The sequence below is a fragment of the Pseudorca crassidens genome, chromosome 1 (genome assembly GCF_039906515.1).
Source record: "Pseudorca crassidens isolate mPseCra1 chromosome 1, mPseCra1.hap1, whole genome shotgun sequence".
Lineage (NCBI taxonomy): Eukaryota > Metazoa > Chordata > Mammalia > Artiodactyla > Delphinidae > Pseudorca > Pseudorca crassidens.
Window position 1 is genome coordinate 104927039 of NC_090296.1, and position 26844 is coordinate 104953882.

The 26844-nt window shown below is 36.1% G+C and overlaps 1 protein-coding gene across 10 annotated transcripts in view; it reads left to right on the forward strand.

Moving 5' to 3' along the window:
* TEX9 (testis expressed 9) overlaps nucleotides 1–26844 on the forward strand; it is a 215423-nt gene that overhangs the window by 12804 nt on the left and 175775 nt on the right. For 6 of the 10 annotated variants that reach the window (XM_067747685.1, XM_067747695.1, XM_067747691.1 and 3 more), the window contains one exon: nucleotides 2795–2824. In XM_067747685.1, coding sequence (XP_067603786.1) covers nucleotides 2795–2824 — 30 coding nt within the window. Of the gene's footprint in view, nucleotides 1–2790; nucleotides 2825–26844 lie in introns of all 10 variants that reach the window. The other 4 variants (XM_067747711.1, XM_067747702.1, XM_067747743.1 and 1 more) reach the window with 1 other exon arrangement.

The window sequence follows — 26844 nt, forward strand, 5'->3', positions numbered from 1 at the left end:
TTTGAATAACACAATAAAGAAACTTGACTGAATAGGCGTAAAGGACTGTACACAATAAATGGTGAATGCATAATCTCTTCTAACACACATGCAACATTAACTACTTTCTAAAACAAAGAGAGAAAAGAAAATGTTAATAAATTCCCAGATAAGAAATCATTCAGGTCACATTCTTTGATCACACTGCAATAAAATTTGGAGTTAGTACAAAAGAATACAATTTTTGTAACTTGGAAATAAAAAACCCACACCTTTAAATAACTTTAACTTAGAATAACTTTAATGAAAAGAAATGTAAACTGAAGCTATCAATTATTTAAACATAACAATACCAAAAATTTATTAAACATTACTATACAACCAGCTTTGTGGTAAGTGATCCACCTGGATTGTCTCATTTTATTATCACAATAATCCTGAGAAGTTGATTCCATTATCATCTATTTCACAGATGAAGAACTGAAACACAAAGCTCTGTTAAATAACCTGCCCAAGGGCACATAGTCCATAGATGACAGAGTTGGGATTTGAACCTAGATAGTATAGTCCAGAGCCAGTATATTTAACTGCTACAACAAGAAGAACAATGAGATCAATACAATTCAAAATCTATACATACTCAGAGAAAACTTATAGCCCTGGATGCATGCATTAGAAAATAGGAAAAGATTGAATGGAAGTAAATCGTGCATACAGTTCAAGAAGCTAAAGGAAGAAAAATAAAAATATATAAGGAAAGTATTACTAAAGAAAAAACCAGAAATGCATGAAATAAGGAGTAGAGTTAATCTGAATAAAATTAAAACTGATCATCTGAAAAGAAGCAAAAATATCAGAAGTCTAGAATGTTTAATCAAGGTTAAAAAAAAAAGAGAGACAGAATTATCAACCTTTGAAATAAGAAAGGGACATTATAAGTATAGAGTAGATTCTAAAAAATCTGAGATGAATACAAAATTTAAGATAATAAATTAGAAAATTCTAGATTAAAATAATTTCTGGAAAATAGAAATCACCAAAATTGACCCATGAAGAAATAGTCACCTTAAAACAACAACAATAAAAACAGTGAGAGCATAGTCAAAGCTCTCTCATAAAAGGTCACCAAACAAAGATGGTTCTATAAGTAAGGAACAAATAATCCCTATGGTATATTAATTAGTTAATCCAAAGCATGGAAAAAATAGAAAGTTTTCTAACTCATTTACATTGGAGCTGACATGGCCTGAATTTTAAAACTGGCAAGAAAAGCGTACACTCACTTATGAACACATATACAGATATCTTAAGTATTGGTATTAGTAACACTTTACTAATGCCAGAAATGTATTTTTTAAATGTCATAAGTAAGAAGGATTTATCTAAGCTATTTATCTAAGGTATTCAAGGCTGATTCAAAATTCAAAATATATTAATGCAAATCATTACATTCAAAATAAAAAAAATATTAAGAGATACAAATGGCGTTTGATACAATTTGACGTCTATTTTTTTTAACATCTTTATTGGAGTATAATTGCTTTACAATGTTGTGTTAGTTTCTGCTGTATAACAAAGTGAATCAGCTATATGTATACATGTATCCCCATATCCCCTTCCTCTTGCATCTCCCTCCCACTCTCCCTATCCCACCCCTCTAGGTGGTCACAAAGCACAGAAACCTGTGCTATGCAGCTACTTCCCACTAGCTATTTTACATTTGGTAGTATATATATGTCAATGCCACTCTTTCACTTCGTCCCAGCTTACCCTTCACCCACCCTGTGTCCTCAGGTCCATTCTCTACGTCTGTGTCTTTATTCCTGTCCTGCCCCTAGGTTGATTAGAAAGAAAACCACTTTTGCAAACCAGAAATAGAAAGAAACTTCTCTGTTTTAATGAAAGATATCTGCATACACAAGCATCATAGCTAATGAAGTATTAGAAGCTTTCCTATGAAAGTTTTTTCAATATTGCTTTGAGAGTCCTGGCTAATGCTATATGATAAGAAAAAGAAAGTTAAAAGTGGCAAACCAGGAGAAAATATTTTCAAAATATATATTATTACATTTAATAAAGAACACCCCAAAATTGATAATAAAAATATAAGCAACCTAATAAAAACATGTGCAAAGGATCTAAATAACCACTTCCATAAGGAGAAATGTAAATAATGAATAAAAAGTAATTTAAAATAACAGTGAATTGCATTTTTTTTTTTTGCCCTTAGAACTGGCAAATGTGTAAGAGATTGATAATATCTAGTGTTTATAAAAATGTTGGGAAACAGGTATTTTCATATACTGTTGGTCAGAATGTAATTTGTAAGACTTTCTTAGAAAGCAATTTAGCAGAATTTACCAAAATTTTTACTCTACAATTTCTTTTACTCAGCAATTTTGTTTCTACTGTTTCAGCCAAAAGAATTGTTCATAGTGCACAAAAAAGAAAATACTTGTTTGTGTGCACCAGGAAATTTTAAGAAAGTTTGTTGCAACATTGTTTCAAATAGTGAAAAATTAGGAGTAATTTATATATCCGTTAGTAGGGAAATTAATTAATTATGTTACATTGATACAATAGAATACTGTGCAGCTGTTAAAATGAGACTGATCTGTATTCGACAGAAAGAGCTGAGAGATGTATTTTTAGGCTAAAAATAAAATTACAGAACTATTGTGAAGTGTGGATGTGAATTTTTTAATGTTACACATACATATGCATATACATATATATATATGCACATATATATGTGCATGTAAATGTATAAAAAATAATTTGGAAGTAGAATCACCTAATGTTTTTTTTTAGGGAGGACAGCAAGAATGAGGGACAGGAAACAGAGGTAAGACTAATGTTTTAGTCTCTATATTTCAGTGTTGTTTGAATCTTTCAGTGAAAATATATCCTGTAAATTTCTATGATTTTTTAAAGTTTTTTTTTGAGTTTTAACATACTGAGACTAAAGTGCACAAATTATAAGTATATAGCCCAATGAATTTTTAAACGTGTATTACTCATGTAACCACTACCCAGATCAAGATGTAGAATATTTCTGCTCCCTAGAATGCTCCATTGTGGTCCTCCATTGTACCCACCACCACAGATTATTTTATCTGTCCCTGAAATTCATAGAAATAGAATCATACAGCTTGTTCTAATTTTGTGTCTGGCTCTTTTAGTTTCATATCATGTCTACTATACTAATCCATGTTATCAGTTCTTTTCTATTGCTTATAGTATCCCACTGTATGAATACACCACAATTTAGTTATCCATTCCTCTGTTGATAGACATTTGAGTTATTTTCAGTTTGGGGCTATTAGGAAGAAAACTGCTATGGCTTGCCTTGTACATGCCTTCTGCGATATTCATGCATTTCTCTTATATACCTAGTACTGGAACTGCTGGGTCGTAGAGGAGGTTTTAGTAGAGTGATTCAAGGTAATTGTAACAATTTACACTTTCATTAGTGTATATGGAAGTTCCAGTTCCAGTTGCTCCATATTCTGGTTACCACTGCATATTGTCAATTCTTTTCATTTTAGCCGTTCTGATGAGTCCATACTGATATTACATTCTGGTTTTATTTTTATTTGCTTGATAACTAATCATATGGAATATCTTTTCATGTACTTATGTCCATGCTGATATTCTGTTTTCTAAAACTCCCACTCAAGATTTTTCTCATTTTGTTTGAGCTGTTTATCTTCATTGTGTTGTTTATCTTTTTCTTACTGATTTGTTGGCATTCTTTAGATATTGTGGCTATGAGATATTTTTTGGATATATATGCTACATCTATGATATATGTATATAAACATGCATATATATATGCATATATATCACAAATATCTTCTCTTGGTCTATGACTTTCTGGTTCACTCTCTTGATGGTGTACTTCGATAAATAGAATTTCAGAATTTATAAATCTTTTATGGTTCATGGTTTTTTGGGTCTTATTTAAGAAATCGCTGCCTACCCCAAGGGCATGGAATTATTCGTCTATGTTATCTTCTAGAACATGTCAGCAGACTATGGCCCATGTGGCCTGCCACCTGTTTTTGTAAATAAATTTTTATTGGAACACAACGATTCCAATTCGTTAGTGTACTGTCTATGGTTGCTTTTGTGCTGTAGCAGCAGAGTTGAGTAGTTGCAACGGAGACCATGTGGACCACAAAATTGAAAATATTGAGTATCTTGTACTTTACAGAAAAAATTTACTAACCTCTGTTCTAGAAAATTATTGATTTCCTTTCATATTAGGCCTATAATCCAATTGGAATTAAGTTTTGTAAATGGTATAAAATAGGGTTAAAGTTTGTTACGTATGAATTATCTAACTGCTCCAGCATCAAGTTTTGAAAAAAAATCTCATTACCACAAAATTGCAGTAGCACCTTTGATGTATATCAGGTTACTGTATAGGCATGGGCCTGTTTCTAGACTCTCTCTTCTATTTCACTGTTTGTTTACCTATCACTGCACCAGTACCACACTATCTTAAATATTGTAGGTTTATGCTAAGTCTTGGTATCTGATCTTGTAAATCTTCCAACAATTTCTTCTTCCTGATTTTTTGGCTCTTGCATTTCCATATAAAGTTTAGAATTGCCTGATAAATTTCCACAGAAAACCTTGCTGGGAATTTGACTGTGACTGCATTGAGTCAATAAATTAATTTTGGGAGAATTGATGTCTTTATAAAACAGAGTCTTCAAATCCATGAACATGGTATATTTATCTATTTGTTTAAGTGTTCTGTGGTTTTCCCTACAATGTTTTGTATTTTTCAGTTTAGCAATCTTGCTTGTCTTTCATCAGATTCATTCCTAGATATTAGACCGTTTCCAAAGCTATTGTTAATAGTGTTGTATCTAAAATTTTATTGACTAATTGTTTTTGCAAGTGTAATATATAGAAATGCAATAGATTTTTATATATTGAGTTTGTATCTATTGACCTACCTAAATTCATTTATTAATTCTAATAGTGTACATATTTTTTTGAGTTTTTCTATATTGACAACGACGTCACCTGGAATTACATTTTTACTTGCTCCTTTCCAATATTTATACCTCATAATTCTTGTTTTGTACCCTTTTGCACTAATTGGGACCTATGGAACAATAATTAACAGAAATGATGAAAACGAATGTATTTGAATTGTTCTGAGCTCAGGGAGAAAGCACTCAACATTTCACCATTAAATATGTGAGCAATAGACTTTTTATGTATAAACTTAATCATATTAAAGAGGTTCTCTTCTATTCCTAGTTTGTTGAGAGTTTTTATCATGAACTAGTGGTTAATTTAATTGGATGCCTTTTTTTTTTTTTTTTTTTTGTCGGTACGCGGGCCTCTCACTGCCGCGGCCTCTCCCACTGCGGAGCACAGGCTCCGGACGCACAGGCTCAGCGGCCGCGACTCACGGGCCCAGCCGCTCCACGGCATGTGGGATCCTCCCAGACCGGGGCACGAACCCGTGTCCCCTGCATCGGCAGGCGGACTCCCAACCACTGCGCCACCAGGGAAGCCCTGGATGCCTTTTTGTATCTGTTGAGGTAATCATATGGCCTTAATGTTCACTTTTTGTTAAAGAAGTAAATTATATTGATTAACTTTCAAAATTTAAACCATTTAAAAAAATTTTTTTGCCCACACCCCATGGCATGTGGGATCTTAGTTCCCCCGCTAGGGATCAAACCCACGGCCTCCATTGGAAGGCAGAGTCTTAACCACTGGACCACTGGGGAAGTCCCTATACCATTTTTTATTCCTAGAATAAGCGAATTTGGTCATGACGTAGTACATATATTCTCTGGATCTGATTTTCTAGTATTTTATACTAATGTGTGTATCAATTAATAAGAAGTACACTTATGCAGTTTTCTTTTCTTGTAATTTCCTTGTATATTTTTGTATCAGGCTTATGCTGGTCTCATAAAATGAGTTAGGAAGAAGTGCTATCTCTATATTCCTTAAAAGAGGTTGTACAAGATTGGTATTATTTCTTTCTTTAAATGTTTGGCAGAAATCACCAGTAAAGTCATCTATACTCGAATTTTCTTTGGGATAGATTTTAGTTACAGATTTAATGTATTTCTTTCTTTTATTATTTATTTATTTTACCTTATCCATTTTTTCCTTTTTAGTTTATTTATTTTTTTATTTTTTTTTTTTTGCGGTACACGGGCCTCTCACTGTTGTGGCCTCTCCCGTTGCGGAGCGCAGGCTCTGGATGCGCAGGCTCAGCGGCCATGGCTCACGCGCCCAGCCGCTCCGCGGCATGTGGGATCTTCCCGGACCGGGGCACGAACCCGTGTCCCCTGCATCGGCAGGCGGACTCTCAACCACTGCGCCACCAGGGAAGCCTCCTTTTTATTTTTTAATTGAAGTATAGTTGACATACAATATTATATTAGTTTCAATTGTACAACATACTGATTCAGCATTTATATACATTACAGACTGATCACCACAATAAGTCTAAGTCCATCTGTCACCATACAGAGTTATTACAATAGTATTGACTATATTCCCTATGCTGTACATTTCATCCCTATGATTTACTTATTTTATATCTAGGAGTTTGTACCTCTTATTCCCCTTTACTTGTTTTGCTTAACCCCCTACTCCCCTTCCCTCTGATAACCACCAGTTTGTTCTCTGAATCTATGAGTCTGTTTCATTTCGTTTTATTTATTCACTTGTTTTGTATTTTTGTATTTTTTGCAATGTTGTCAGTTTTATTTTTGCATAGGAAAAGCATCATAATGACTAATGAGAAGATTAAAATGGTCTCTGTGAATCATCATCTCTTGCCAGTGGTTATTCAGATTCAGAGTGGAGTATGAGATACTCTCTGCTTAATAATTTGTCAAAAGCAGTGGTTCTCAACCAGGGGCAGTTTTGCCCCTGAGGGGTTGTTTTGTATTTTAGATTCCACATGCAAGTGATAACATAGAGTATATATCTATGGCTGAGTAATATTCTCTTATATATATATAATACATAGATATATAATATATATGTATCTCACATCTTCTTTATCCCTTTGTCTATAGATGGACATTTAGGTTGCTTCCATATTTCCACATTGGCTATTGTAAATAATGCTGCAATGAACATAGGGGTACATATATATTTTTGAATTATATTTTCATTTTCTTCAGATAAATACACAGAGGTGAAATTGCTAGATCATATGATAGTTCTATTTTTAGTTTTTTGAGGAACCTCCATACTGTTTTCCATAGTGGCTGCACCAATTTACATTCCTACCAACGGGGCATGAGGGTTGCCTTTTCTCCACATCTTTGCCAACACTCATTATTTGTTGTCTTTTTGATAATAGCCATTCTGACAGGTGTGAGGTAATATCTCCTTGTGGTTTTGATTTGCTATTCCTTGATAATTATTGATGTTGAGCATGTTTTCATATGTCCATTGGCCATCTGCATGTCTTCCCTGGAAAAATGTCTATTCATGTCCTCTGCCCAATTTTTACTTGTTTTTGTTTGATGTTGAGTTGTGTGAGTTCTTTATACATTTTGGATATTAACCCCTTTTGCAACTATCATCTCCCATTTAGTAGGTTGCCTTCTCATTTTGTTGATGGTTTCCATTTCTGTGCAAAACCTTTTTAGTTTGTTGTAGTTCCATTTGATTATTTTTGCTTTTGTAGCCCTTACCTGAGAAGACAGATCCAAAAAAAATATTCCTAAGACCAATATCAAGAAACCTACTGCCTATATTTTCTTATAAGAATTTTATGGTTTCAGAACGAACATTTAGGTCTTTAATCCATTTTAAATTTATTTTTGTAAATGGTGTAAGAACATGGTCCAGTGTCCTTCTTTCCCATGTAGCCGACCAGTTTTCCCAACACCATTTATTAAAAACAGTCTTTCCCCACTCTATGTTCTTGGCTCCTTTGTTGTAAATTAATTTGCCGTGTAAATGTGGGTTTATTTCTGGGCTCTCTATTCTGTTCCATTCATCTATGTCTGTTTTTGTGCTAGTACCATACTGTTTTGATTACAGTTGTTTTGCAGTATAGCTTGAAATCAGGGAGCATGATACCTCCAGCTTTGTTCTTCTTTCTTAAAATTGGTTTTGCAATTCAAAGTCTTTTGCGGTTTTATACAAATTTTTGAATTATTTGTTCCAGTTCTATGAAAAATGCCATTGGTATTCTGGGATTGCATTAAATCTGTAGGTTGCTTTAGGTAGTATGGTCATTTTAATAATATTAATTCTTCCAATCCATGAGGACAGTATATCTTTCCATTTATTTGTATTGTCTTCAATTTCTTTCATCCACAGTCTTATTGTTTTCAGAGTACAGGTCTTTCCTCCTTGGTTAAATGTATTCCTAGGTATTTTATTCTTTTTTGATGCAATTGCAGTTGTAGATGGGATTGTTTTCTTAATTTCTGTTTCTGGTAGTTTATTATTAGTGTATAGCAGTGCAACAGTTTTCTATATATTAAAATCTTGCATCCTGCATCTTATTGAATTCATTGATTAGTTCTAATAGTTTTTGGTAGTTTTAGGGTTTTTTTATGTATAGTATCATGTCATCTACAAATAGTGACAGTTTTATTTCTTGCTTTCCAATTTGGACACCTTTTATTTCTTTTTCTTATCAGATTGCTGTGGCTAGGACTTCCAATACTATGTTGAATAAAAGTGATGATATGAGCACCCTTATCTTGTTCCTGATCTTAGAGAAAGAGCTTTCAGCTTTTCACCCTTGAATATTATGTGAGCTGTGGGTTTTTCATATATGGCCTTTATTATGTTGTGGTAAGTTCCCTCTGTACCCACTTTCTGGAGAGTTTTTATCATAAATAAATGTTGAATTTTGTCAAATGTTTTTTATGCATCTATTCAGATGATCATATTATTTTTATCCTTTGTTTTCTTAATGTGATGTATCATGTTGATTGATTTGCAAATAATGAATCAACCTTGCATCTCTGGAATAAATATCATTTGATCATGGTGTATGATCCTTTTAGTGTATTGTTGAATTTCGTTTGTTAATATTTTGTTGAGGATTTTTGCATCTGTGTCCATCAGGGATATTGGTCTGTAATTTTTTTGTAGTATCTTTATCTGGTTTGGGTATCAAGGTAATGCTAGCCTTGTAGAATGAATTTGGAAGCATTCATTTCTCTTCAATTTTTTTAGTAGTTTGAGAAGGATGGGTATTTACTCTTCTTTAAATCTTTGGTGGAATTCACCTGTGAAGTTGTCTGGTCCTGGACTTTTTTTTTTTGTTGGGAGTTGTTTGATTACTGATTCATTACTAGTGAACAGTCTACTCAAATTTTATATTTTTTCCTGACTCATTCTTAGAAGAGTGTATGCTTCTAGGCATTTATCCGTTTCTCCTATGTTGTCCAATTTGTTGGTGTATAATTGTTCATAGTAATGTCTTATAATCTTTTTTATTTCTGAGGTCTAAGTTGTACTTCTCTCTTCTTTCTGATTTTATTTATTTGAATTCTGTGTCTGTCTCTCTCTCTCTCCTTGAATGAGTCTGGCTAAAGGTTTATCACTTTTGTTTATATGTTCAAAGAATCGGCCCTTAGTTTCATTGATTGTTTCTATTGTATTCAATCTCTAATTTATTTATTTCAACTCTGATCTTTATTATTGTCTTCCTTCTACAATACTAACTTTGGGGTTTGTTTATTCTTCTTTGCTAGTTCCTTTGGGTGTAAATTTAGTTTGTTTATTTGAGATTTTTCTTGTTTCCTGAGGTAGGCCTGTATTGCTATAAATTTCCCTCTTAAAACTGCTTTTGCTGTGTCCCATTGATTTTGGAACACTGTGTTTCCATTTTCATTTGTCTTAAGGAATTTTTTGATTTCCTCTTTGATTTCTTCATTGACTCATTGGTTGCTTAGAAGCATGTTGGTTAGCATCCAAGTATTTGTGTTTTTTTCTTAGTCTTCTTCTTGTAATTGATTTCTAGTCTCATAGTGTTATGGTCAGAAAAGATGCTTGATATAATTTCAGTCATCCTCAATTTACTGAGACTTGTTTTGTGGTCTAACATGTGATCTATCCTGGAGAATGTTCAAGGTGCTCTTGAGAAGAATGTGTAGTCTGCTGTTTGGGGGTGGAAAGTTCTACATATATCTGTTAAGTACATCTGGTCTAATATGTCATTTAAGGTCAATGTTTCCTTATTGATTTTCTGTCTGGATGATCTGTCCACTGATGTAAGTGTGGTGTTTAGGTCCCCTACTATTACTGCATTACGGTCAACTTTTCCTTTTATGTCTGTTAATATTTGCTTTATGTGTTTAGGGGCTCCTATGTTGGGTGCATAGGCAGTTACAAGTGTTATGTCACCTTGTTGGATTGATCCCTTTGTCATTATGTAATACCCTTCTTTGTCTCTTTTTACCGTCTGGGTTTTAAAGATTATTTTGTCTGATATAAGTATTGCTACCCCAACTTTCTTCTCATTTCCATTTGCATGGAATATCTTTTTTCATCCCTTCACTTTCAGTCTGCGTCTTTACATCTAAAGTAAGTCTCTTGTAGGCAGCATATATATGGGTCTTCTTTTTTTTTCTTTAATCCATTCAGTCACCCATGTCTTTTTTTTTTTTTTTTTTTTTTTTTTTTATGGTATGTGGGGCTCTCACTGTTGTAGCCTCTGCCATTGTGGAGCACAGGCTCTGGACATGCAGGCTCAGCGGCCATGGCTCACGGGCCTAGCCACTCCACGGCATGTGGGAGCTTCCCGGACCGGGGCACAAACCCGTGTCCCCTGCATCGACAGGCAGACTCTCAACCACTGCGCCACCAGGGAAGCCCCACCCGTGTCTTTTTATTGGAGAATTTATTTACATTTTAAGTAAATATTGTTAGATATGTACTTATTACCATTTTGTTACTTGTATTCTGGTCGTTTATGTAGTTTTTCTCTGTTCCTTCCTTCTTTTTTTGCTCTCTTCCCTCATGGTTTGATGACTGTCTGTAGTGTTATGTCTGGATTCCTTTCTTTATTTTTTATGTAACTGTTATAGGTTTTTGGTTTGTGGTTACCATGAGGTTCATATATAAAAACCAATGTATATTTCAGTCTATTTTAATTTGATGGTCACTTAAGTTTGAATGCTTCTAAAAATGCTACATTTTTTACTCCCCCCTTCCAATGTTTTATGTTTTGGATGTCATATTTTACACCTTTTTATTTTTTGTATTGCTTAACTAATTATTTTATTTTTTAATTTATTTATTTTACTTTATTTCTTTGGCTGCCTTGATCTCAGTTGCGGCACGTGGGATTGTCGTAGTGGCATGTGGGATCTTCTGCCACAGCGCTCAGGCTCTTTGTTGCAGTGCGCAGGCTTCTCTCTAGTTGTGGTGCGTGGGCTTCTCTCTAGTTGTGGCATGTGGGTTTTCTCTCTCTGGTTGTGGCGTGCAGGCTCCAGGGCTCATGGACTCTGTAGTTTGCGGCACATGGGCTCCCTTGTTGAGGCGCACGAGCTCAGTAGCTGCTGCGCATGGGCTTAGTTGCCCCGTGGCATCTTAGTTCCCCGACCAGGGATGGAACTTGCCTTGGAAGGCGGATTCCTTACCACTGGACCACCAGGGAAGTCCCTAATTATTTTAGATAGATGATTTTACTACTTTTGTCTTTTAACCTTCATACTAGCTTTATCAGTGGTTGATCAGCTATCGTTACTATGTGTTTGCTTTTACTAATAATACTTTTCTTTCATAATTTTCTTGTTTCTAGTTTTGGCCTTTTCTTTTCTATTTAAAGAAGTCCCTTTAACATTTCTTGTAAGGCTGGTTTAATGGCGATGAACTCCTTCAGCTTTTACTTGTATGGAAAACTCTTTATCTCTCCTTTTATGCTTAATAATAACCTTGCTGGGTATGGTAGTCTTGTTTGTACATTTTTACACCTAACGTTGTCTCAGAGGTCTCTTAAACTATCTTATTTTTGTTTGCTTGTTTTAGTGCTTTTTTCTTTTTGCTGGTCTAATTGGGCGATTTCTACTACCTTGTCTTCCAGATTGCTGATCTGTTCATCTGTATCCTCTAATATGCTATTAATTCCCTTTAGTGTATTTTTCATTTACATTTTTGTATTATTCAGTTCTGCTGGTTCTTTTTTATATTTTCTATCTTTGTTGAAGGTCTCATTGATTTCATCCATTCTTCTCTCAAGTTTGGTGAACATTTTTATGACTATTACTTTATAGTCTCTGGTAAATTCCTTATCTCCATTTTGTTTAGTTTTATTTCTGGGGTTTTGTCTTATTCTTTCATTTGGAGGTATTACTTTGTCTCCTATTTTGCCTAACTTTCTGTGTTTGTTTCTTTATTAGGTATATCAGTTACATCTCCTGGTCTTGAAAGAACAGCCTATGTAGAAAGTGTTTTGTGGAGCCCAACAGTGCAATCCCCCTGGTCACCAGCGCCTCCAGGAGTATTCCCTCTGTGGGCTGTGTGCACTCTCCTGTTGTGGTTGGGCCCTGATTGTTGCAGACACACTGGTGAGGGGGGCTATCCCCTGGTATACTGGCTGTGTGGCCTGGCTGTGACTTCTGTAGTCATGCTGGTGTGCAGGGCTGCCCCCCAGAGTGGGAGCTGCTTTGGAGGGGTGCCAGTGCCAGCCAGGGTACCCACTAAGTGGGGCGAGGTGGGAGCCACTTTGGAGGGGCTGGCCAGTGGCTGGCAGGCTTGGTAGATGGGTCCTCAGGGGAATGCCAGGGCAGGACATATGGCATTAGCTAGGTTGATGGAGAGTGACAGAAATGGTGCCTGCCAGCCCTGGGCCAGCTAGGTAGAAAGAGAGCTAAAAAAAAAAGATGGTGCCCATCAGCACTTCCATCCCCAGAGAAAGTTCCACCAGATACCTGCCTCTCCAGCATATGCCCTAAAATTAGCCAGTGAATCTCCTTGTGTGACCCAGGTACTTTTCAAGCTTCTGCCTCTGTGCTGGGTATCAGAGTGAGTGAGTCTGTGCATGAGCTCTTCAGGAGTAGAGTCTTGCTTTCCCAAAGCCCGCCAGCTCTCCTGGTGAGCCTTGCTGGTTTTCAAAGCTGAATGTTATGGGGGCTCATCTTCCTGGTGCAGATTTTCTGGGTCGTGGCGACCCATATGGTGCTCAGACCCCATACTCCTCCAGGGGAACCTCTGTGGTTGTAATATCTTTCCCATGAGTGGGTCACAGCACTTGGGGTGTGGGTTCTGACTAGACCATGTCTCTGCCCCTTCTACCTGTCTTGATGTGGCCTTTTCTTTCTCTCCTTAGTTGTAGAAAATCCATTCTGCAGGTCATCAGGTTATTCTCAGAGATAGTTGTTCTATATGTAGTTGTTGTTTTGTTGTGTCCATGGGAGGAGGTGAGCTCAGAATCTCCCTACTCTGCCATCTTGATCTGGACCCCTCTGGATTTAATATATTTAACAACTATTCAGATTAAAAAATTTTTATCTTGTGTCAATTTAGATAACTTGTGATCTTAAAGAAAATCATCGGTTTTATTTAGTTTGTTAAATTTATTTATATAAAACTATGTATCATAACCCTATATTATCTTTTTATGTCTGTAGGATCTGCAGTGATATCTCCCTTTCATTTTTATATTAGTAGTGTATACTTTCTTTTTCTTGATTGGTCTTTCTAAGAGTTTATCAAGTTTATAGATATTATGACAGAAAAAATTTTTGATTCTGTTGATTTTTGTCTATGTATGTGAGCTTACTCTTTTTTCAATTTATGTTTTCACTTTTATTAATTTCCTTCTATTTTTTATTCTTTTTCTAACTTCTTGAGATGGTAACTTAGAAGTTGATTTTTCATTTTTTTCCAATATATGCATTGAAAGTCATTTTTCTCCTAAGCACTGTGAATCAACAGGTCCAATCAGGAGAGAGAAATCACACAGTAATTTCAACAGAAAGATTTTAATATAAGGAATTATTAACAATACCAGGGGATGGCAGTAATGAGGGATTGGTTAGCAAGAATTAAAGAGGATTCAAAAGAATATAGGAATAGTAGATACAGGGAAAAGCTAGTACACCCCAGAGCTGAGATAGCACACCAAGGAAGAGGCCCACTGAGGCCTGAGATCCAGACCTTTCTTTAGAAGGCACAGCGTGGCTCACTAGATGGCAGAAAGGTTACTGTGGTGCCATCCTGCTTCAATATGCTGGAAATCCACCCTCTGAAACTTGCTGGAAATCCACCTTGTGGGGTGCCAGGGAAGACTCTTCACAGGGAGATATCTCACTGGAGGCCCTTTGCTACAAAAGTGCCTGAGGGATATGCCAGGGGAAGCCGCTGGCTGCTAGGTGCTGCTGGCCACTGTGCACTGCAGAAGTCTAGTGTAGGGGGAAATAATGCATCCTGGAGAAGCTTGCACAGCAGGCACCCCAGAACCAGGAAGCAAAAACTTTTCCCTCCTGCAATGTATTTACAGTGCCCTCTAATGGCAAAGTACCAGTTGGCAAGGGGAAATATTTAAAGGACCCAAACCCATTTTCACAAAGCAGCCTAATAGGTGGAACTTAGAACTGAAAGGCAGTAAGTAATAACCAGCACACACCATTTTAGCCATATCCCATAAAGTTTAGTGTGTTTTATTTTCAATATCTAATTTTCATCGTGCTTTCCTGACTGCTGGGTTATTTAGAAGAATGTTGGTTAACTTCTAAACGTTATCAAATTTTCTAGTTATCTATTAATTGATTTCTAGTTTTATTCCACCATAGCCTGAGAACATACCCTATGTGATTTTAATTTTTTGAAGTTTTTTCAGACTTGTTTTATGTATACCATATAGTGCATTTTGGTAAATATTTTGTGAGCACGTGAAAAGAATGTGTATTCTCCAGTTGCTTAGTGTAGTGTCCTACATATATATATATGTAGTGTCGTACATATATAGTGTCCTATATATATATATATATATATATATATATCAGGTAGGTTAAATTTTTTAATAATTTTGTTCAAAGAGTCTATATAACTTAGTTTTCTTTTTTTAGTCTAACACACCAGAAATAGGTGTATTAAACTAAGTTTGGGGTTATGTCTATTTCTCCTTTTTTGTATTATTACCTTGTTTGAAACTATGTTATTTTGGATGTAAAAACTCAGGATTGCTGTGTATTCATGTTGAATTGACCCTTTTATCTTAGGAAATGCCACCCTTTATCTCTAGTATACTTCTTGCCTTAAAGTTTACCTTATCTGTTACTAATATTTCCACACAAGCTTCCTTTACTTTATAGTTTGTATGATATTTATTTCCATTACTTTGGTTTCAATCTGTGTACTTATATTTAAAGTGTAACAGCACACACTTGAGTTGTTTTTTTAAATCCAGTCTGGAAATCTTTGCCTTTTAATTGAAGGGTTTAGTCCATTTGTACTTCATATAATTAGTCATATAACTGACTTGCTTATGTTTTTAATTTCTCTCATCTGTTCTTTCTTTTTTCCTTCTTTCCTATTTTTTAGGATTAATTATTTTATTATTCTGTATTACTTCTTTACTAGTTTTTCTTAAATACCATCACGGTCAAGATGCAGGCATAGCTTACAGATTTGCTTTCTCAGTGCATATAAGAGTTGTTTATACTATACTGTAGTCCATTAAATGTGAAATAGCATTGTCTTTTTAAAAAAATGTACATACTTTAATTAAATAATACTTTACTGCTAAAAAATATTAACCATCACCTGAGCTTTCAGAAAGTCATAATCTTTTTGCTGGTGGAGGGTCTTGCCTCAGTGTTGGTGCTGCTGACTGATCAGGGTGGTGGTTGCTGAAGGTTGGGGTGGCTATGGCAATTTCTTAAACCAAGACAGAAACAAAGTCTGCTGCATCAGTAAGCTCTTGCTTTCACAAACATTTCTCTGTAGCATGCAATGCTGTTGGATAGCATTGTACCCCCAGTAGGACTTCTTTCAAAATTAGAGTCAGTCCTCTCAAACTCTGCCACTGCATCTTCATAGCATCTTCACCAGGAGTAGATTCCATCTCTAGAAACCACTTTGCTCATCCTTAAGAAGCCACTCCTCATCCGTTAAAGATTTATCATGAGATTGCATCAATTCACTCACATCTTCAGGCTCCATGTCTAATGCTAGTTCTCTTGCTATTTCCACCACATTTGCAGTTACTTCCTCTATTGAAGTCTTGAACCCTCGAAGTCATCCATGAGGATTGGAATCAACTTCTTTCAACTCCTGTTAATGTTGATATTTTGACCTCTTACCATGAACGCTTAATGTTCTTAATGGCATCTAGAATGGTGAATCCTTTCCAGAAGGTTTTCAGTTTACTTTGTCCAGATCCATCCTAGGAATCACTATCTATGGCATCTATAGCCTTACAAAATGTATTTCTTTAAGAATAAGACGTGAAAGTTGAAATGACTCCTTGATCAATGGGCTGAAGTATGGATGTTGCATTAGCAGGCATGAAAACAATAAGCAGTAATATTTTGAAAGGAACCTTTTTTTCTGAGCAGTAGGTCTTAACAGTAGGCTTAAAATATTCAGTAAACCATGTTGTCAACAGATGTACTGCTGTCCAGGCTTTCTTGTTCCATTTATAGAGCACAGGCAGAGAAGATTTAGCATAATTTTAAGGAGCCTAGGATTTTCAGAATGATAAATGAGCATTGGCTTCAGCTTAAAGTCACCAGCTGCGTTAGCATGTGATGAGGGAGTCAGCCTGTCCTTTGAAGCTTTGAAGCCAGGCATTGACTTTTCCTCTCTAGCTACGAAGGTCCTAGATGGCATCTTCTTCCAATATGAGGCTACTTTGTCTGCATTGAAAATCTATTATTTAGTGTAGCCATGTTCAATATTGATCTTAGCTAGATCTTCTGGATAACTTACTGCAGTTTCTACATCAGCACTTGCTGCTTCACCTTGCACCGATATGTTATGGAGACGGCTTCTTTCTTGAAACCTCATGAACCAACCTCTGCTACCTTCAGACTTTTCTTCTGCAGCTTCCTCATCTCTCCCAGCCTACATAGAATTGAAGAGAGTTGGGTTCTTGCTCTGGATTAGGCTTCAACTGAAGAGAATGTTGTAGCTGGTTTAATCTTCTATGCAGACCGCTCAAGCTTTCGTCATATCAGCAATAAGGCTGTTTTGCTGTTCTATCATTCATGTGTTCACTGGAGTAGCACTCTTAATTTCCTTCCAGAACTTCCCTTTGCATTTGCAACTTGGTTAACTGTTTGATGTAAGAGGCCTAGCTTTGGGCCTATCTCAGCTCTCTATGGGCCTTCCTCACTTAGCTTAATAATTTCCAGCTTTTGATTTTAAGTGAGAGACATATGGCTCTTCCTTTAACTTGAACACTTATAGGACATTGTAGGGTTATTAATTGGCCTAAGTTTAAGATTGTTGTGTCTTTGGGAACAGGGAGGCCTGAGGAGAGGGAGAAAGATGGGGGAAACACAGGTCAGTGGAGCAGGCAGAACATACATATTTATTGATTAATTTTGCTCTCTTACATGGATGCAGTTCAAGGTGCCCCCCAAAATTACAATAGTAAATAAAAGATCACTGATTAGAGATCACTGATTATAAAACACCATGACAGATATACAAATAATGGAAATGTTTGAAATATTTGAAGAATTTCCAAAGTGTGACAGAGAGAAATGAAGTGAGCAAATGCTATTAGAGAAACAGCACTAAGAGACTTGCTCAGTGCAGGGTTGCCACAACCAGCAATTTGTAAAAAAAAAAAGCAATATCTATAAAGTAAAATAAAGTGAAGCACAGTAAAATGAGGTATGCCTGTATATTACACTTCCGTGATTCCCAGAATTGTGCCTGTGTCCCTTTAAAGCCAGTCTTTCCCCATTCACCAATTGAAAAACATTTGAGTTATTCCCACTTTTTTTTTTACATCTTTATTGGAGTATAATTGCTTTACAATGGTGTGTTAGTTTCTGCTTTATAACAAAGTGAATCAGTTATACATATACATATGTTCCCATATCTCTTCCCTCTTGCGTCTCCCTCCCTCCCACCCTCCCTATCCCACCCTCCAGGCAGTCACGAGCTGATCTCCCTGTGCTATGCGGCTGCTTCCCACTAGCTATCTATTTTATGTTTGGTAGTGTATATATGTCCATGCCTCTGTCTCGCTTTGTCACAGCTTACCCTTCCCCCTCCCCATATCCTCAAGTCCATTTTCTAGTAGGTCTGTGTCTTTATTCCTGTCTTACCCCTAGGTTCTTCATGACATTTTTTTTTCTGAAATTCCATATATATGTGTTATTTGTCTTTCTCTTTCTGACTTACTTCACTCTGTATGACAGACACTAGGTCTATCCACCTAACTACAAATAACTCAATTTCATTTCTTTTTATGGCTGAGTAATATTCCATTATATATATGTGCCACATCTTCTTTATCCATTCATCCGATGATGGAAACTTAGGTTGTTTCCATCTCCGGGCTCTTGGAAATAGAGCTGCAATGAACATTTTGGTACATGACTCTTTTTGAATTATGGTTTTCTCAGGGTATATGACCAGTAGTGGGATTGCTGGGTCATAAGGTAGTTCTATTTGTAGTTTTTTAAGGAACCTCCATACTGTTCTCCATAGTGGCTGTACCAATTCACACTCCCACCAGCAGTGCAAGAGTGTTCCCTTTTCTCCACACCCTCTCCAGCATTTATTGTTTCTAGATTTTTTGATGATGGCCATTCTGACTGGTGTGAGACGGTATCTCATTGTAGTTTTGATTTGCATTTCTCTAATGATTAATGATGTTGAACATTCTTTCACGTGTTTGTTGGCAGTCTGTATATCTTCTTTCGAGAAGTGTCTATTTAGGTCTTCTGCCCATTTTTGGATTGGGTTGTTTGTTTTTTTGTTATTGAGCTGCATGAGCTGCTTATAAATTTTGGAGATTAATCCTTTGTCAGTTGCTTCATTTGCAAATATTTTCTCCCACTCTGAGGGTTGTCTTTTGGTCTTGTTTATGGTTTCCTTTGCTGTGCAAAAGCGTTGAAGTTTCATTAGGTCCCATTTGTTTATTTTTCTTTTATTTCCATTTCTCTAGGAGGTGAGTCAAAAAGGATCTTGCTGTGATTTATGTCATAGAGTGTTCTGCCTATGTTTTCCTCTAAGAGTTTGATAGTTTCTGGCCTTACATTTAGGTCTTTAATCCATTTTGAGCTTATTTTTGTGTATGGTCTTAGGGAGTGATCTAATCTCATACTTTTACATGTACCTGTCCAGTTTTCCCAGCACCACTTATTGAAGAGGCTGTCCTTTCTCCACTGTACATTCCTGCCTCCTTTATCAAAGATAAGGTGACCATATGTACATGGGTTTATCTCTGGGCTTTCTATCCTGTTCCATTGATCTATATTTCTGTTTTTGTGCCTGTACCATACTGTCTTGATGACTGTAGATTTGTAGTATAGTCTGAAGTCAGGGAGCCTGATTCCTCTAGCTCCGTATTTCGTTCTCAAGATTGCTTTGGCTATTCGGGGTCTTTTGTGTTTCCATACAAATTGCAAAATTTTTTGTTCTAATTCTGTGAAAAATGGCAGTGGTGGTTTGGTAGGGATTGCATTGAATCTATAGATTGCTTTGGGTAGTAGAGTCATTTTGACAATGTTGATTCTTCCAATCCAAGAACATGGTATATCTCTCCATCTATTTGTATCATCTTTAATTTCTTTCATCAGTGTCTTATAATTTTCTGCATACAGGTCTTTTGTCTCCTTAGGTAGGTTTATTCCTAGATATTTTATTCTTTTTGTTGCAATGGTAAATGGGAGTGTTTTCTTGATTTCACTTTCAGATTTTTCATCATTAGTGTATAGGAATGCCAGAGATTTCTGTGCATTAATTTTGTATCCTGTTACTTTACCAAATTAATTGATTAACTCTAGTAGTTTTCTGGTAGCATCTTTACGATTCTCTATGTATAGTATCATGTGATCTGCAAACAGTGACAGCTTTACTTCTTCTTTTCCGATTTGGATTCCTTTTATTTCCTTTTCTTCTCTGATTGCTGTGGCTAAAACTTCCCAACCATGTTGAATAAGAGTGGTGAGAGTGGGCAACCTTGTCTTGTTCCTTATCTTAGTGGAAATGCTTTCAGTTTTTCAGTATTGAGGACGATGTTGGCTGTGGGTTTGTCATTTATGGCCTTTATTGTGTTGAGGAATGTTCCCTCTGTGCCTACTTTCTGGAGGGTTTTTATCATAAATGGGTGTTGAATTTTGTCAAAAGCTTTCTCTGCATCTATTGAGATGATCATATGGTTTTTCTCCTTCAATTTGTTAATATGGTTTATCACATTGATTGATTTGTGTACATTGAAGAATCCTTGCATTCCTGGAATGAACCCCACTTGATCATGGTGTATGATCCTTTAATGTGCTGTTGGATTCTGTTTGCTAGTATTTTGTTAAGGATTTTTGCATCTATGTTCATCAGTGATATTGACCTGTAGTTTTCTTTCTTTGTGACATCCTTTTCTGGTTTTGGTATCAAGGTGATGGTGGCCTCGTAGAATGAATTTGGGAGTGTTCCTCCCTCTGCTATATTTTGGAAGAGTTTGAGAAGAATGGGTGTTAGGTCTTCTCTAAATGTTTGATAGAATTCACCTGTGAAGCCATCTGGTCCTGGGCTTTTGTTTGTTGGAAGATTTTTAATCACAGTTTCAATTTCAGTGCTTGTGATTGGTCTGTTCATATTTTCTGTTTCTTCCTGATTCAGTCTTGGCAGGTTGTGCATTTCTAAGAATTTGTCCATTTCTTCCAGGTTGTCCATTTTATTGGTATAGAGTTGCTTGTAGTAATCTCTCATGATCTTTTGTCTTTCTGCAGTGTCAGTTGTTACTTCTCCTTTTTCATTTCTAAATCTATTGGTTTGAGTCTTCTCCCTTTTTTTCTTGATGAGTCTGGCTAATGGTTTATCAATTTTGTTTATCTTCTCAAAGAACCAGCTTTTAGTTTTATTGATCTTTGCTATCATTTCCTTCATTTCTTTTTCATTTATTTCTGATCTGATCTTTATGATTTCTTTCCTTCTGCTAACTTTGGGATTTTTTTGTTCTTCTTTCTCTAATTGCTTTAGGTGCAAGGTTAGGTTGTTTATTCGAGATGTTTCCTGTTTCTTAAGGTAGGATTGTATTGCTATAAACTTCCCTCTTAGAACTGCTTTTGCTTCATCCCATAGGTTTTGGGTCGTCGTGTCTCCATTGTCATTTGTTTCTAGGTGTTTTTTGATTTCCTCTTTGATTTCTTCAGTGATCACTTCGTTATTAAGTAGTGTATTGTTTAGCCTCCACGTGTTTGTATTTTTTACAGATCTTTTCCTGTTTTTGATATCTAGTCTCATAGCATTGTGGTCAGAAAAGATACTTGATACAATTTCAATTTTCTTAAATTTTCCAAAGCTTGATTTCTGACCCAAGATATGATATATCCTGGAGAAGGTTCCATGAGCACTTGAGAAAAATGTGTATTCTGTTGTTTTTGGATGGAATGTCCTATAAATATCAATTAAGTCCATCTTGTTTAGTGTATCATTTAAAGCTTGTGTTTCCTTATTTATTTTCATTTTGGGCGAACTGTCTATTGGTGAAAGTGGGGTGTTAAAGTCCCCTACTATGATTGTGTTACTGTCGATTTCCCCTTTTATGGCTGTTAGTATTTGCCTTATGTATTGAGGTGCTCCTATGGTGGGTGCATAAATCTTTACAATTGTTATATCATCTTCTTGGATCGATCCCTTGATCATTATATAGTGTCCTTCTTTGTCTCTTATAGTACTTTTTATTTTAAAGTCTGTTTTGTCTGATATGAGAATTGCTACTCCAGCTTTGTTTTGGTTTCCATTTGCATGCAGTATCTTTTTCTATCCCCTCACTTTCAGTCTGTATGTATCCCTAGGTCTGAAGTGGGTCTCTTGTAGACAGCATATATATGGGTCTTGTTTTTGTATCCATTCAGCCAGTCTGTGTCTTTTGGTGGGAGCATTTAATCCATTTCCATTTAAGGTAATTATCGATATGTATGTTCCTATTCCCATTTTCTTAATTGTTTTGGGTTTGTTATTGTAGGTCTTTTCCTTCTCTTGTGTTTCTTGCCTAGAGAAGATCCTTTAGCATTTGTTGTAAAGCTGGTTTGGTGGTGCTGAACTCTCTCAGCTTTTGCTTGTCTGTAAAGATTTTAATTTCTCCATCAAATCTGAATGAGATCCTTGCTGGGTAGAGTAATCTTGGTTGTAGATTTTTCTCCTTCATCACTTTAAATATGTCCTGCCAGTCCCTTCTGGCTTGCAGAGTTTCTGCTGAAAGATCAGCTGTTAACCTTATAGGGATTCCCTTGTGTGTTATTTGTTGTTTTTCCCTTGCTGCTTTAAATATGTTTTCTTTGTATTTAATTTTTGACAGTTTGATTAATATGTGTCTTGGCGTGTTTCTCCTTGGATTTATCCTGTATGGGACTCTCTGTGCTTCCTGGAGTTGATCAACTATTTCCTTTCCCATATTAGGGAAGTTTTCAACTATAATCTCTTCAAATATTTTCTCAGTCCCTTTCTTTTTCTCTTATTCTTCTGGAACCCCTATAATTCGAATGTTGGTTTGTTTAGTGTTGTCCCAGAGGTCTCTGAGACTGTCCTCAGTTCTTTTCATTCTTTTTTCTTTATTCTGCTCTGCAGTAGTTATTTCCAATATTTTATCTTCCCAGTCACTTATCCATTCTTCTGCCTCAGTTATTCTGCTCTTGATCCCTTCTAGAGTATTTTTAATTTCATTTCTTGTGTTGTTCATCATTGCTTGTTTCATCTTCAGTTCTTCTAGGTCCTTGTTAAATGTTTCTTGCATTTTCTCTATTCTATTTCCACGATTTTGGATCATCTTTACTATCATTATTCTGAATTCTTTTTCAGGTAGACTGCCTATTTCCTCTTCATTTGTTAGGTCTGGTGGGGTTTTATCTTGTTCCTTCATCTGCTGTGTGTTTTTCTGTCTTCTCATTTTGTTTATCTTACTGTGTTTGGGGTCTCCTTTTTGTAGGTTGCAGGTTGGCTTCTTGGTGGCGGCAGCAGCAGCCTTAGCATCTCATGCCCGTCTCTAGGGTCTGCGCTGTTAGCCGCGGCTTGCGGCCATCTCTGGAGCTTCTTTAAGCAGCGCTCTTAATCCCCTCTCCTCACGCACCAGGAAACAAAGAGGGAAGAAAAAGTCTCTTGCCTCTTCAGCTTGTCCAGACTTTTCCCCAGACTCCCTCCTGGCTAGCTGTGGTGCACTAACCCCCTGCAGGCTGTGTTCACACCGCCAACCCCAGTCCTCTCCCTGCACTCCGACCGAAGCCCGGGCCTCAGCTCCCCACCCCACCCGCCCCGGCAGGTGAGCAGACAAGCCTCTCGGGCTAGTGAGTGCCGGTCGACACTGATCCTCTGTGCGGGAATCTCTCCGCTTCGCCCTCCACACCCCTGCTGCTGTGCTCTCCTCCACGGCACCAAAGCTTTCCCCCTTCGCCACCCTCAGTCTCCGCCCGCGAAGGGGCTTCTAGTGTGTGGAAACCTTTCCTCCTTCACAGCTCCCTCCCACGGGTGCAGGTCCCGTCCCTATTCTTTTGTCTCTGTTTATTCTTTTTTCTTTTGCCCTGCACAGGTACGTGGAGAGTTTCTTGCCTTTTGAGAGGTCTGAGGTCTTCTTCCAGCGTTCAGTAGGTGTTCTGTAGGAGTTGTTCCACGTGTAGATGTATTTCTGATGTATCTGTGGGGAGGAAGGTGATCTCTGCGTCTTACTCTTATGCCATCTTCCCCCTCTCCCTATTCCCATGTTTTGACTATTAGTAGTAATGCATTTAACTTGCTACCAGTTTTTGGCAATTTTGAATAGATTTGCTAGGAACATTCAATACAGGTTTTTGTGTGAATGTATGCTTTCCTTTTTACTTGGTAATTACCTAGGAGTTGGATTGCTGTGTCATATGATCAGTAAATGGTTAATTGATAACTAAGAAACTGAAAACTCATTTCCAAAGTAGTCATACAGTTTTTAAATTCCTACCAATAATGTATAAAAATTTAACATCTTCATCAGCCCTGGGTGTTTTCAGGTTTTTTGGTCATTTTAATAGGTGTGTAGTGGTACCTCGTTCTGATTTTAATTTGCATTTTTCTAAAAATTACTGATGTAAATTATCTTTTTATGTGCTTATTTATCATCTATAAGTTGCTTTGTTTTGTTTTTATTATTTAATACTTATTTTATTGAGCTATAATTGACATATAAAATTATATTAGTTTCAGGTGTATAACAATGATTCCATATTCCATATGTCTTTTTTGGTAAAGTATCTGCTCAGATCTTTCACCAAGTTTTTTTCCAGGATTTCTGTTTTCTTCTTATCAAGTTTTTAGAGTTCTTTATATACTGAGGACGTGAGACTTTAACTGATAGGTGTTATTGAAATATTTCTGTCCCAGTCTGTCACTTATCTTTTATTTTCTTACCATGGTCTTTTGAAAACCTGAAATTTTGAATTTTGATGTATCAATTTTTTCTTTTATGGTTCATAAATTATTGAGTAAGAAATCTGTCTATGAGATATTTGCATGACCTAAGGTCACAAAGACTTTATCCTGTATTTTACTGTAGTTGTTTTATAGCTTTAGATATTTCATATATCTGTAGCTCATTTGACTTCCTTTTTGTGTATGGTCTATATTATGTGCTGAGATTTAGTTTTGTTTTTGAAATGGATGTCGTACTTTTCCATGCTGTTTGTTGAAAGTATGACATCCTTTCTTTATTGAATTGCCTTTGCAATTTTGTTGAAAACCAGTTAGCTATGGTTCTATTTTTGGATTACTTGGTTCCATTGACCTATGTGTCTGTTCTTTCACCAGTATTACAATCTTGATTATTTGATTATTTGTAATACATCTCGAAACCATATAGGAAATATCCTCCACCTTTGTTTTTTTCTGTTTTGTTTTTGTTATACTAGCTCCTTTGTCTGTTCATATAAGTTTTCTACTTTCTTAAGATAAAAGCTTAGATCACTGATGTGAGACCTTTCTAATTTTCTAGTAGCATTTTTTTAGTTTTTTATTTTAATAAACTTCAACTTTGGAATCATTTTAGATTTACAGAAAATTTGCAGATATAATACAGAGAGTTCCCATATAAGTCTCACTCTGTCTCCCTATTGTAACACCTTACCTCAGAGTGGCACATTTCTCACAGCTAAGAAACCAACACTGGTACATTGGTACAGTACTATTAGCTAAACTACAGACTATTTGGATTTCACCAGTTTTTCCACTGATGTCTGTTTGTTTATTTGTTTCAAGATCCCTTCCAGGATACCACATTACATATAGTCATGTCTCTCTTTTTTAAAGAATTTTTATTGGAGTATAATTGATTTACAATGTTGTGTTACCTTCTGCTATACAGCAAAGTGAATCAGTTATACATATACGTATATCCACTCTTTTTAAAAATTCTTTTCCCATATAGGTCATTACAGAGTATTAAGTAGAGTTCCCTGTGCTATACAGTAGGTCCTTATTAGTTATCTATTTTATATATAGTAGTGTGTATATGTCAATCCCAATCTCCCAATTTATCCCTCTCCCCCTTCCCCCCTCACCAGTAACCATAAGATTGTGTTTTATATCTATGACTCTAGTTCTGTTTTGTAAATAAGTTCATTTGTACCATTTTTTTAGATTCCACATATAAGCAATATCATACAATATTTGTCCTTCTCTGTGTGACTTACTTCACTCAGTATGACAGTCTCTAGGTCCATCCATGTTGCTGCAAATGGCATTATTTCATTCTTTTTTATGGCTGAGTAATATTCCATTGTATATATGTACCACATTTTCTTTATCCATTCCTCTGTTGATGGACATTTAGGTTGCTTCCATGTCCTGGCTATTGTAAATAGTGCTGCTATGAACATTGGGGTACATGTGTCTTTTGAATTATGGTTATCTCTGGGTATATGCCCAGTAGTGGCATTGCTGGCTTATATGGTAATTCTATTTTTAGTTTTTTAAGGAACCTCCATACTGTTCTCCATAATGGCTATACCAATTTACATTCCCACCAAAAGTGTAGGAGGGTTCCCTTTCTCCACACCCTCTCCAGCATTTATTGTTTGTAGATTTTTCTGTGATAGCCAGGTGATATCTCATTGTAGTTTTGATTTGCATTTCTCTAATGATTAATGAAGTTGAGCATCTTTTCATGTGCTTTTTGTCCATTTGTATGTCTTCTTTGGAGAAATGCCTATTTAGATCTTCTGCCCATTTTTGATTGGGTTGTTTTTTTGTTTTTGTTATTGAGCTGCGTGAGCTGCTTGTATATTTTGGAGACTAATCCCTTGTCGGTCACTTTGGTTGCAAATATTTTCTCCCATTCTGTGGGTTGTCTTTTCATTTTGTTTATGGTTTCCTTTGCTGTGCAAAAGCTTTTAAGTTTCATTAGGTCCCATTTGTTTATTTTTGTTTTTATTTTCACTACTCTAGGAGGTGGATCAAAAAAGATCTTGCTTCGATTTATGTCAGAGAGTGTTCTGCCTATGTTTTCCCTGAGAGTTTTATAGTATCCGACCTTACATTTAGGTCTTTAATCCATTTTGAGTTTACATTTGTGTATGGTGTTAGGGAGTGTTCTAATTTCATTCTTTTACATGTAGCTGTCTAGTTGTCCCAGCACCACTTATTGAAGAGACTATCGTTTCTCCATTGTATATTCTTGCCTCCTTTGTCATCAGGTGACCATAGGTGTGTGGGTTTATCTCTGAACTTTCTATCCTGTTCTGTTAATCTATA